At 42.3% G+C, this 13680-nt stretch overlaps 1 protein-coding gene across 5 annotated transcripts in view; it reads left to right on the plus strand.

Annotated features, from left to right (window-relative positions):
* The window catches only part of ANKRD6 (ankyrin repeat domain 6), an 85187-nt gene that overhangs the window by 59244 nt on the left and 12263 nt on the right, over positions 1–13680 (plus strand). For 2 of the 5 annotated variants that reach the window (XM_058020827.1, XM_058020830.1), the window contains exons 1-5: positions 910–994; positions 3322–3660; positions 9127–9225; positions 9729–9827; positions 13034–13132. In XM_058020827.1, the coding sequence (XP_057876810.1) occupies positions 3367–3660; positions 9127–9225; positions 9729–9827; positions 13034–13132 (591 nt within the window). In that variant the 5' untranslated portion in view covers positions 910–994; positions 3322–3366. Of the gene's footprint in view, positions 1–895; positions 995–3321; positions 3661–9126; positions 9226–9728; positions 9828–13033; positions 13133–13680 lie in introns of those variants that run through there. The other 3 variants (XM_058020828.1, XM_058020829.1, XM_058020831.1) reach the window with 2 other exon arrangements.

Genomic DNA, 13680 nt, shown 5'->3' on the forward strand with positions numbered 1-13680 from the left:
TGTGTCAGGGCTGTTTATGCTCCTTTGCAGGATAAATCATTGGGTGGAAAAATTGACAACAGCACCAGTAGTGAAGATTTATAATAAATACAGGTGAAGAGTCATGTGACTTTTAATGTGACCCTCACAAAATGCCTAGTGGAGAAACCAGCATTCTTTGGGAAGACACTTTGTGAATTTAGCAATTGCTGGAATCCTGTTTCCTTTACTGCCATTAAATAATCTGCAGGGAACAGTTTTAGTGTTGTTGTTTCACAGATCTTCAGGTGTTTCACTCACTTTGAGATTTTACTGAGAGAGAGATAAAAATAAGTATTGTCTAAAAAAACCTGGCAGATCTTTTGTAAATTGAAGTTGCTTGTCATACACACAAAGTCACTTGGAGTGACTACCTGCCTTCCATTCATTTTCAGGGGAGCATCTGTCATGTGCAACAGCTCAGTAATTCTTATCTCTGTTCCAAAGACAGCACCCATTACAATATATGAATTAGCCAGTTAGTGCAACTTAGCTGTACAGAGGGAAGGTGAAAGCAGTTGATAGTTTCATGCTCCAGAGAGACAAAAACAAGAGGGTCATGAATTCTGCTTAGGCATGGACACAGAGCCAGCTCTGAATTTGTAAGGAAGGACCCTTATGTGAATATAGTATCCCTTTTGTAGAGTGTCAACATTTCAACGTAAATTGAAATGTTGCAGAAGGTGGAGGAGAAGTTTTCAGCTTTCACAAAACCAAGATAAAGCCTTTGTCACACTAATACATGTCAGTTGCTACAACTGCAGGTTTCAGACAGTGAGGTACAAAGAGAAGAATGATGAAAAGGAGATAAAACTATTCTAAACTACCATGCCAAAAGATTAATCTTAAGGTATTATTATTTTCTTCTCATTCATAGCATGGCCGGACCCCCCTGCATCTTGCTGCCTACAAGGGTCATCTCCACGTTGTCCAGGTTTTGTTGAAGGCAGGTTGTGATCTGGATATTCAGGATGATGTAAGTAGACACAGACTTCTAACTTGGGGTGGAGGGGAAAAGGTGATTTACAAATAACAGTAGACACTCACTTCTTTGAAGTGGGATTAAATGGAAACAAAATCTGTCTCTATTTTCCAATTTGGAGACGTAACCTCTATTAGAGATGCAAAAGAGCATGGGAAACAATGTAAAATGTGGTGGTTTTCAGTGAATAGCTCAGTGCTCTCATTCAAGCTGCAGAGCTTTATAAGAGCTCTGCTTGTGCCAGGCTGTGTGAGAGCCATCATCTGCTGCTTCTGGTAAAAATGCTCTAGGAGTTCATTGTGGGAACCCGCTGGAGGACATCAGGTAGGGGACACAACCAATTTTTGGGTTTGCCTGGAGTGGGAGATGCTTTTTGAGTAGGCACATCCCTCAGCATCCGGAGCAGCTGCCCACAGCCCAGTGCTGTGCCATGGGGAGACCCTGCTGATGGTGGCACCGTGCTCCATGTGGGGGTGCTCCCATCTCTGAGGTGGTGTGTGCTGAGGCATCAGCACAACAGCCAGCTTTGAATTTAGCACATGGTAGTTTGTGTTCTTTTGGCAAAACACGTAAGTTGCTGGAATTTCTTGGGTTTCTGTAAGAGTAGTTCTAATCTAGGACTGGGCTTTAAGGCACTTTGGAGTGACAGGTTATGTGGTTTTAGTACCCTCACTGCTGAAAAAAGGTATATGCTGAAATGTGCAGTAGCAGTTGAATAACCATGATTTCTTAAAATTGATTGCTGACTTCTGATGGCATGCTGGAAGAAGTTGGTGGTAGGGTTGCTTTTTTCTCCCTGAAATACATAAGGTGGAGAGCCTTCAAAGGCCATAGAGGCCCAAAGGTGTTAGTAGAGCCACCTATATGACTGGTAGAAGGACACAGGAAATGTCTAGGTGCCTTTTAAAAATACCTTTGGGCATTTGTTTGCATCTAGAGAGTTAAAAGTCTGTAGCATCTGGAAAACTGGTTTCTTTTTCTGCTGCTGAGTGGCTGATTGCCTGGGAGACGTGAGCAGTCTGCCTGACGAGCTTGGGACTGGGGTACTGATGTGGCCAGCTTTCTGCAGGGAAACTTGTTTTTCTAGGAAGAAAATTTGCTCCCTGTGCTCTTTATTCTTTCCCTGTGCCCATCTGAAATGGAGCAGATTTGCAAGTGCAACGGGAGAATCAGTTTATTCAGATGTGTCCTGGGTATGCTTTTTCACTTCTCCCAGCAGAAATGGTTCATTAGGTATTTAAGACAAAATTGCAGACACTTTACAAATACAGCCAGTTTTCCTGAGAAAAGTGATGCTTTAAGAAAGCAAGAGATTCCACTGATTTGGTCAAATTGAGTTTCTGTGGAAACTGTTTTTGGAATAAGTCTGATTCATTTGTTTTAATCATCTAGGAATAAAGTCTATGCTGTTTATATGTAAATGTGATAGCCATGTTAGAAAAACAGTAAATCAGTGTTTAGCATCATTTCAGTTCAGTGGAGCATCCTGCACTTGTAGAAATACTCAGCTCATAGATGACTTATGAGCTTAGGGGCTTTGTTCACAATTGGATACTGCTTCTACATGTGGTGATTAATATGGGCAGAGTAGCTGCATACCGGATTCATAGATACTGTTTCTTTAAAATATATTTTGATGTGTACCTCTGTATTCAGGTGTAGTAGTAATTTGGTTGGGATTGAGGAGAGCCTCAGGCATTTCTGAATTTCAAAGGGTGTGTTTGGATTTGTCTTGTAGAAGGAGGAAGTCTAAAACTCCATATGAAGATTTTTGCTTGCAATAGGTATTAACTAAAATATTTCTGCTTTCCTTTTACATAGGTCTTCAAGAAGGTTCTCAGCTTATGGCTTCTCCTTGTATAACTGATTTTTACAGTTTATGCCCCACAGAATGTTTGTAGTGTCTTTTAGTTGCAATCTCTTGATTATGCCTTCAGTCACTTTTACTGTGTGCTTATGTGGCAGTGAAGGCATCTTAATCTCAAGTGTTGATTAACATCTGTATGTTTCCTTGCTGTTTTCCAGGAATGTGGATTTAGGTTCAGATATGAAAACACCTGTAAGAGTGGGGAGTATTGTATTTAATTGAAATGCAGATTATTTTGTTGATTTTGGTCTATGGCATTGTTGTGATAGCCCAAAAAAATCCAAAATTATGACCTACATTTTATTTTTCAAAATAACAAGAGAAACCGAAACACTTAATTTTTGAGTTTTAATCAAATTCAAGAACAAGTTTTAATTTGTCAGATGATAAGCAGAAACTTAAAAGCTGCTAATTGTTTCGGAGAGATTAAAATGCTCCCTTTCATGTTCTACAGATATATTCCCTAAACACGGTCAGAGCCTTAAGAATTAGTTGAAGAATGACCTCCAGTGGCCTGGAGTGGGATTATTATGAATTTCAGCCGGTGGAGTCCAGCTCTGTAGAATATGCCACTCCAGGAGCTGACTCCTTCCTTCTCCCTGCCAATGCTGCCAGCTCCTACTGGGATCCCAGTGCCATCTCTGAGTGGTCCATGAGTGTCCATACAGCACACGCTTCAGGAATAGTACAGGAGAAAATTGTCCCGGTGAAGGAAATCAAGGATGAAAAAAATAAGAGAAACCAGAAGAGAAGGGCTAGGAAGGAACCTAGAAGATCAGAAAGAGAGAAGGAGGTTAGAGCTCTTGTGCATCCCCCCTGCGCTGCGCCTGCCCGGCTGCGGTGCATGCTGCGAGCCCCGGTGCAGGCTGCGCTCCCTCTGCGCTGCATGGCTGCTTGGTGCTCTGTGCTCTGCATCCTCTCCTGCCCTGCCTGCACCCTTGAGAATAGCTGGGGAAACAAGCTCAGTTAAAACAAAGGGCAAAGGCCCCGAAACTTCCCTTCTGGAAGCTCCAGTTTAAGAAGCAGAAAATTAGTTTCAAATGGAACAATAGCCCAGGGTTCATAATAATTTCTAGCTGAATGGGAATGTGCAAAGTGGCTTATTCCTGTGGTCCCATTTCATTTAGGCTGTAATTTGTTTTGTTCATGATGATTTTTCATGCCTTGATCACTTCTGCTGGTCATGCATCATCATTTATTGTGCAAGAATGAAGTTGTTCTTAACTGCGTATCACGACTGCCTCTCTGTAGCAAAAGAGGAGAGCAGCACAGAGACACTGAGAAACCTGAGAGCATATTCAGTTCCCTTTGTGTACAGCTGCTTCAGGATATCCACATATGCTTGTAGGCTCCTGCGAGTATTTAACACTTGGTTATATTTTAACTTCAGAATATTTTGATTCTTCTACTGTGAATGTAGTGACTTGATTTTATATTATATGACCTTACAAGTGCTGTTCAGCACTTTGTATCAGGGATTGAAGCCATGAGTTTTTTCTGGTTGTTTTGGTTGTTTATTTTTTGGTTGGCCAAAGTTGCAGATGCAGTGTACAAGGCCAGGCTGGATGGGGCAACCTGGTCTAGAGGAAGGTGTCCCTGCTTATGGGAAGGGAGTTGGAACCAGGTGATATTTAGGGTCCCTTCCAACCCAAACCATTCTGTGTTTCTGTGATTTTGGTGCAATTCTCCAGCAGTCTGTTGATTTCTGCAAACATAGAAGTGAGGAGGCAAAGTGTCACATGGGAGAAGGGCTTTAAAGGAGATTGTACAACTGTTGGATGCTCTGGAGAACAGGAATGGGCAGGAAAAAATGTGGCTATAGTTTGGGTTTTTTTAAATCGGAGAAAGGAAAAATTAATGTTTACTACAAACTAATGTAAACCAAATCTCACTTATTTGGGTCTGTAGAGTCTGTAAGAGAGACTCCAGTAATTCAGGAGAGCTGTCAGAAGTCTACCTGAGACTGTATTGGAAGTCACTTTGTTGTTTTGTTCCCTTGGGGTAAACTTCAGATGTAAATAGATACCTGCCCTATTTCCAAGTGCCTGGTCCCAGTGGTTACATCCACTGTTTTAGGGTAGCACATGAGGAAGCTCAGGGAAATAGTTGCCAACATCAGTACACTGAGCAAATGCCAACAGCCACGCCAACAGAACAGTGCTAAAGAAAGGGTAATGCCAGAGTCCATGAGGAAAAATCAAGATTTAGGTGTTTGCCTTTCTTCAGGACTCCCAGCCTGTAAGCCTCTCCTGAAAGCAGGTGTTTAAGCCCTCTGTAAAGAGCCTGGTTCCCCCCTCTTGAAATGTACCTGCTGCTGTGCAGGAACCCTGTTACAGGTAGAGCTGTCAGATGTGCAGTTCTGCATCCTCTGCATCAGTGCATGCAGATTTCTATCCCAGTCTCCAAGTGTCAGCCTCTTACTATCCCAATGAATACCAAGATTTTTTCCTAAAACTGGAGAACTTTCAACACTGCAGTGCTGCCTGGGCAAGACAAAATGACTGAGCACTGCTGTCTCTGGGCTACTGTGGAAAAACCAGTGGCCACTTCCTTCACTGGCTTTATTTTGAAGGGTGGTGTCTGTACCTGCAACATGCCTGGATCTGCTTCCATCAGGTGTGTGGCAAGAGCTCTCACAGGGCCAGAGAGAGGAGGGGAGCTGCCTGCAGTGGGGCTGTGCAGGGCCAGGGTGTGCTGTGCCACCCTGATGCAGTGCCCTGTACCTGCCTTGCAAGCTGACATGTCCAGGGCATGGACATCTTGGAGTAGAATTCCCTGAGTTTGAGCTGCCTTCAGGGCTAGGCAGAGTCTGAGGAAGGGGGTTTAAGATTCACCAGTGTAGACCTTAGTGCCTTACTTCTGACGAGCCTCACTTAAGGCTTTTTGGCTTTGGGCCCACATCTGCATTTGGGCAGACTGTTGTTTCTGTCAAGGTCATGTTTCTGTGACACGGCTCTGGAATTGTCTCTCTTCATTGCTACTGATCTGCAGTCTGTTCCTAAGGCATAAATCTCTTGGAAACAGAATCATAAATTGTGCCCAACATAATAGTCTGGATGGTTAATATGCATTTACCGATGTAATTGCTCTCTGAGTCTCTGGAACAGACCCCTAATGCTTTGCTAAAGACAGAATTGTAGTGAGTGCTTCCAGAGACATTTATTTCAGTAATTAATAAAAGGTACACAAGTCTGTGATTACACTGCCTGAAAATTCATGCTGTGAAAAAACCACAACTCATCCGTTTCCTTGGACTCCGTGAAAGGCAAGGCAGGGATGATTTGCTCCTCTGCTGATGGGAAGGGAAGGCAGGTTGGAGTGCAGTGGTGCAGGCACTGTTATTTATGGGATGGCTGTGCTCTCCATGGCTGGGTTGCTCAGTGGCTGTCACACAGAAGCCATCACAACCTGGTGGTTCAGCTTCCACAGCACTTTAAGGTGACTGTTTGTGCTGAGGTGTAAGGGAACAGTGGACCAGGTGCTGCCCTGTCCTGCTGGCTGAGGGATCTGGGGCTGGCAGGGACAGACCCTCACCAGGACAATGATACGTGCTCTCTCTTCACTGGGAGGTGCCTCAGTTGGTGAAACAAGATTTGAGCTCTCCTTTGACACTCCCTGTTACACGGATGAGGTGCTCATTGTGTCCAGTCAGGGTGTGGGTTGGACCTTACTCTTGGCTGCTCATGTGGGGAAGGTGTCATAACCAAAGCCCATACCTTGGGCAGGAGGCACTTGAGCCTGCCATTTGCAGAACTTGTGTCCCTTCACCTACGTCTGTTTCAGGGACCAGAATGTATTTTGGGACAAAGGCATGGCTGAAGCTGTCCCAGTGCTGCTCTGCATCCCCAGTGTATGGCCCCCCACCATATGGGTTGGGATTACCAAGGGGCACCTGGTCTTGCAGCTGTGAGGTGTGAAGCCCACTTTCCAAACAGACAAATGTTTATATAAAATCGAAATGAATTAATTTAAATGAGATGCTGTTAGAAGTAGCTGTCATATCAACAAAGCCCCAAAAGCTGAGTGTTCTTTGACCTCACTGCTTACTGTGATGTGGGGACAGGAGCAGCCTTGATTTAAACTGTCCCAATAGGAAGATCCTTAATTACAAACCAAATTCTGTACAATTCATTTCTGCCCCAAATTTGCCTTCTCCACAGTAGTTTTCCCAAATGTAAAGCAGCAGGTACCAATCATTTACTGTTCAGATTCCATCCACTGCAATGGCAGTTGCCATTTTGTTTTAGTCTGTTTTATAATATCTTCTGTGGATTTGCTGGTGCATCAATACCACTTGGCAGGGTGGGTTGGCAGATTACTTTCCACTTCATGATAGTCAGATAAAATGATTTTTGCACTGTCCCACATGACTCACTACTGCAGTAACAGTAGCTGTGCCATTATCAAAAATGAGATATAAAATTCTTCCTTAGTTTGCTGGTGAGCAAATTTCCATGTAGTCATAGTAACCAGTAACTATTTGACATTTGTACTTGTGAGATGGTATAATTTGGACATTTTCCATAACATTTTGGTTGTCTTTGAATTTGGAACAAATACATAAGTTCAGAGCACTTGCCATGCTGTCAATTTTCCAATTCTTTTTGTTTCCACTTCCTGGAAGCTTTACTGCCTTTGCTGAAATCCTCTAAAATATATTTCCAGTCACAAGAACAAAAGTAAAAATACCTAACCTCTAGAAACAACAACAAAAAATAGATAGGAGGCTTTTAAAAAGCACCTTCAACACTATTTTTTAAAATCAACTTCATTATTATAAGCCAATTTAATGATTTGCTGGTAGGGATTACTGAAAGGTTATGGTTGGCAATGCTCATTTTTTTTATAGATTAATAACTATTTTGGTGTCTTTAGCACAAAAGAACCCCACCAAGAGCAATTTTTAAGTCAGCTGCTAATTGCCTTTGAGAACAAATTGTTCAAATAAGCCAGTTATCTAAAGACTTGGACACTCTAGAATAAAAAATAAAGAAATTCCTCTGATTTCAGTATTTAATATAATATGCTATTATCTGATGAAGAATTTTACCAGAGAAATTTTGTGTCTATTTAGGACTTGATTTCCTGCAAGCTTTTTTAGGACACATGGCATATCTCTGCCCTGTGTGTGTTTGTGGTGACCATCACCTAGATAAGCAGAAATGGATTGGATTCCAAATCTGTTTATTAATCCCAAACAAGTCTGTGTGCAGCTCTGAAGCCTGTCTCTGTTCCTGGATTCAGGCTGTGCTTTGGCATTCCTGGTTGAAGGCAACTTCAAAGGAATGCCAAGACCAGTTGTTGTGGCAGCAGTGAAGCTACTGCAGCTCATTTTCCCACTGATCCCTGTCTTACATCCCTACACAACGCTTCACAAATCCTTCTCTTGCCTCTCTTTTATCAGGTTCTACCAACATGTACATAAAAACATAGATAATCCCTGGTGGGCCGGGACAATGGTTTAAGTTTCCCGAGTCTTCAGTTTCTAGAAGAATTCTGGAAACTGACCTTGGGCTCTCTAGCTCAGCAAATGGGTTCAGCAGTTGTTAGAGAGGAGATAGATGGGCAGTCAGACAAGATGACCACATCAGTACAGTTTCTTTTGGAAACCTTAAAGGAAATAAACTGATGTAGGAGACTTGCTTGCTGCTGCTATGTGGCAAGTCAAAGAGAAAGGAAAGTCATTTGGACTTCAGGATGGCTCAGTTGCTTGAGTGGAACACGTGGATGGTCCTGCAGTTGTGGTTCTCATGGTAAAGTTGCCTCCACTCGTTGCAGTAATTGGTAAATTCATCAGAGGTGCTGAAGAGACCAATCTCATCTCGTGCTCCTTATCCTAAGCAGGGCTGATGGAGCAATCAGAGCCAGAGCAGGAGAGCCTTATCCAGTTAGTGTAAGTCCTGGAGGATCATGATGATGAATTACGACAGACACTGATGACTGTTAGACACGTAGAGCCAAATGTGTCCAATTCACTGCCTTCTGACACTGCCATGTTTTTGGAATGCTTCAGCACTGTATATGGGATTGTGATGACTTGCAAACTTCTGTAAATGGTTTGTAGCTCTGATACTTGCAATAACTTCATTAATCTTGGAAACTTCTATGGTAGTTGTTTAGGGGGACTGTTTTCAAAGACAGCTTGGATTTAATCATGTATGTGTGTTGAAGATCCAGCCCCTGTGTGTGTTGTCTGCATTTGCATTAAGTCAAAGTGAGGTGGGAATTGTACCAATTACAAATGTGCTTCTTTTTGCAGGGTGACCAGACAGCGCTGCACCGGGCTGCTGTTGTAGGGAACACTGATATAATAGCAACTCTCATTCAAGAGGGCTGTGCTTTGGACAGACAAGACAAGGTAACAGACAAAACAAAAGCCCTGTGGAATAGCAGCTTTGGCAGTCAGTAATGTTAAGGTCTCAGAGAAAAAGTTCATACTCCTTAGTAAGTGTCTGATGCTTCAGGAGTAATTGGAACAGTTACATTGGAAAAAAAATCTGTACCATCTCTTTAATACAAATTACTGGTTTAGTTATGCTTCTATATTAGGCTGATAGTTTTTGGTTTAAGAGTCTGTTCTCAGCTCATTAAGGGATGAATTAAAGGAATGTACAGCCATACTATACCCTACACAAAAGGCTGCACAGTTCCAATGATTATCCCAGAAACTTGAGAATCCCAGACTGTAAGTTTAATTTAGGAGTAAATATAACTAATTTCAAGTTCCAGACAAATAGCCGTGTTTTTACCCTCTTATAAGAATAAGATAGAAAATAAGCTTGTAGGAAACAAAAATACTTTTAAGAGAGTAGGTTGGTTATACAGCCCCTAACATTCTGCTCTTGTGTGTGTGCTCCTCAGGATGGGAACACTGCTCTTCATGAGGCTTGTTGGCATGGATTCAGTCAGTCTGCCAAAGTGCTTGTTAAAGCAGGAGCCAACGTTCTTGCCAAGAACAAGGTGAGACCCATGCAGGAGGAGCTTTCAGTTCTGGTCTAAGGTGGCTGATTCTCAGAACTGGGGATTTCTGGCCATGCCATTTCTCAGCAGGTGGGGGGCCAGCTCTTAGTGGGACTTTTTTCTTCTTTTTCTTTTCATTTATCATGCCTGGATGGTTCATCCACAGGCATTAGGAAATTCATATTTTGACAGCTGACGCAGGAGAAACTCAATAACGCGTTGAATGATACATTAATTACAGCTGAGGAACACTGCCATTCCTGTGGAAATCTCCATGGTGCTCTAATTTATACTGAGGAGATTCATTGTGATTGGTGTGATTTAAAATGGAAATGAATTGTACTAATAAGAAAAAGGTATTGAAAACCTGTTTTTTTTTCAGAAATTAAACAGCCAAAGGAATGTAAGCCACAGGGGGAAACAAAAAAAATGTGTCTTTTGTTACTAAGTTTTTCCTAATATGTTAGCATAGTCTCTTCCCAGAATTTTGTAATGAACCTGGATTATGTTCCTTTTGGTATTTATAATACCTTGAGAGCCATTTAGAGGAAAGAATAACAAAGTAAAGGGTTTTAGTTCCACTCTAATTGTTATAACTGAGGGGCACTTCAATTCAGTAATTCAGAAGTTAATGGAATAGTCCAGGAAATGGTGGTAGCAGCCCATGGTGTGAGCAGAGTCAGGGTTTGGACAGCTGTGCCCTGCATGACAGGGAGGGGGCTTTGGGAGTGCTTTAGGGGATCTCTGAGCATTTTTGGTAAATGTGTCTCTAAAACAACAACTGAAACAGGGCTGGGAAAGAAAGGAGACAGCTGGTCAAAGCCTAAGGTTTAGAGTAAAAAGACATGATGCTTGGGCACAGTGTTTCTGTATGTGCACGAGTGTATAGGCACTATAGAAGCATATATTTGCACAGTTGGGGTGACTTTGTGGTCTGCAATTCCATCATCTTTGATATTATTTTATGTGTATTCCTTCTTTTGTATTACTTCAACTACCAATTTTTATTTACTGCAATTACTTTTGCTGTAATGTCCACCTAGATTTGTATCAAGGATATTTTAGAAAACTTCTCTCATGCTTGACTGTAAGCTTGTGAACCATTTTGCTGCTGTCCCTGGATACGCCTGTCTGTGTATACACATACACTTCTGTACAAAGGTGTGGGCTTGAGATGCAAGTCTGGTTATCCTGCATGCTTGGGTGCCTCAGGGAATTAGAAGATTTAGCTTACAATCCAGTTTATGTCAGCTGGAGGCAACCTCTCTGGGAAAGTATGTGCACAAAACAGCTCAGCAGGGTTGATGGCTGAAATATGACTGGCAAACTTAAAGACTAGCACAGGAGCTGCTCAGGCAGTATTTGATGTCTTGCCCTTTGCATTTTACTCTTTGGGTGGTTTTTAATGGACAAGATATATTGTCTGGAGCTGCTGAAAAATGTGGGAATCATGCATGCTTGCACCTGCTTTTACCTTTGTTTTCAAGAAAAACTAAGAGCTTAAGTCCACATAATCCCAAAATGGTTTCTCTGTTCTGTCAGCTTTTTGTGTTACTGATGACAAGGCATTATCATTCTGTCAGCTTTTCTGGCAGCCAGGGTTGAGTGCCATGGGCAGGAGCATCCCACAGGCTGTTCACTTACACCTGGGTATTGTGTGATTTTGGATGGATGGGACAGATATGGGCTGCTAGATCTGCCAAACCTGTGAAGCACCAGAAGAGGGGAAGAATTTGACACTGTGTTTTGGGTAGCTGTATTTCTCCTGCACAGTAGTCACCCTGGAGAAGAGGTTTATTTTAATTTACGTTGGCTTAATAAAACCTTTTCTGCTTTGACAGATCATCCAGTGAGATCAGTCATAGATCCTTATTTTTAGATTCTTCATCAGTCTGTACATTTCAGTGAAGATTCCCAGACTGGTACAACTTGGAGCTTCTCTCCCTCTCAGAAGTTGGTGAGAGATTTGTCACCCCATGGGAGATGAGCCAGATGAGCCACTCTGAGCTCTGACCTTGGCACTGCCATTCTCCCAGAACTGAAGTCCTCACCTGCTGCACAGGACCTCTGCCTTCCCACCAGGGCCAACCTGCCAAACACCAAATGATAAAGGCATTGCAGAGGCTTTTCAGAGATAAACCTGTGAGGGAAAAAAATTGACACTTAAACACAATTTAGCTGAGAAGAGAAATGTTTGTGTCTGCCACAACTTAGAGGCTGACACACATATTCAGGTCTATAATATGGGAGTGAAGACCTAAGACCACATCTAAGAGTTGGCTTTTGTAATTCAAACCCTGCAGCTTTGATCTGTGTCTTGAAAGCAAAGGGGACAAATCAAAGGACAAAATCGAGGTGAACAGACAGCGTAGTAAGCCTGGTAACCTTTTTACCTGAGGTGATTTAATTTCTAGCTCCCAAGAGCCAAAAACCCTGAATGTTTTCAGACCAACAAAAACCAAATGATGCCAGAAAAACTTGTCAGACCAATAAAATAGTTCACTGTGTTAGAAAGATAATACACAAGCCAGCACTTCTTTGATTTCTGTCCACTTCTGCACATTTTCTTCTTTGAAGAACCATAGCATGTGATTATCTGCAGCTTGGGTGGCTTTTTGCCCTCCCTTCTGATCTTGGCTAGAGACTGGTGTGCCTTCTGAACACCAAAGCTTCTTGGTAGCCTAAAATCTGTGTCCTGCCCAGTGAGAGCACCTGCAGACCCAGCCAGACTTCAAGCTGGTTTGCATTACAATTGTAAGGAGACAGGAGTTGTGACAGGAGTCTGCTCAATACCCTGCAACAGTCGTGGCTGGGATCCAAGATCCTATAGCACGGCAATTTGGTTTTTTGTGTCTGTGCATGGGGGAAACCCAAAGCACAAGAATTACAGTTCTTTAAATTAAGTATTTAATACTGCTGTTTGAGACTAATGAACGAGACAGTTTCTAGAGTTCTTTCTTCCTGTAAACAGATTTGACCAATGCAGATATCATTATACTGTCCTATTTGTGCCTTTATTATATCCCAGGTAAGCCATTGAAGCAGAGATTTCAGTCTCTGGGTTCCTTCATCTCGTATCTTTGGGAAAACGACAGCTTCCCACCCTTGGGTGGATCTTCTTTAGCAAAGATCTGTGAGGGTTTATATTTTAATGCTTATGTCCATTATCTAAATATGGCTTTTATATTTTCCTGTATTTCTCTAAGGCAGGTAACACACCTCTTCACCTGGCTTGCCAGAATAGCCATTCCCAGAGTACTCGTGTTTTGTTACTTGGAGGATCTCGAGCAGACCTCAAAAATAATGTGAGTTTTGGAAATAACATTTTTGTGTGACTTTGTTTTAGGTATATTGCTTTAACTTGTAGAAATACTCAGAAAGGCTTTAAGCAATGATTTTTATTATAAATTATATTGAAAAAGCTCCACTACTCAACCATTGTATACACCATGCACAGGAATGCTCTTGGTAGGATTGAGCATTGCTCTACTTGTACCCATCTCTTGAGCAAGGATAGAAGGAGCCAAATAGGGTTTTGCTGTTGCACAGACAATGGTAAAAGGCTTCAGATCTGCAGATCTTATATACCGTGTGTCTATCTCTCAAATGACTAGATTCAAGGTGGTTTCAGTTTCAGACAGCTTTCCTCCTATTTTATAATGATTCTGGCCTGATGAAGATAAAAACAGTCTACAAAAGGAAGCCAGATATTTTTGCCCTGCTTGATAACTTGGTAACAGAGCAGGCAGAGAAATGGAAACCTGTGGGGTTTTGTGCAGCTCCTGGGCTCAGCTGCACAAGTGCCACCCTTCATGGGAATGCTGCTCTGGCTGCCACTCGTGTTTTCTACATT

Source organism: Melospiza georgiana, chromosome 3 (genome assembly GCF_028018845.1).
Source record: "Melospiza georgiana isolate bMelGeo1 chromosome 3, bMelGeo1.pri, whole genome shotgun sequence".
In the NCBI taxonomy this organism is placed as follows: domain Eukaryota; kingdom Metazoa; phylum Chordata; class Aves; order Passeriformes; family Passerellidae; genus Melospiza; species Melospiza georgiana.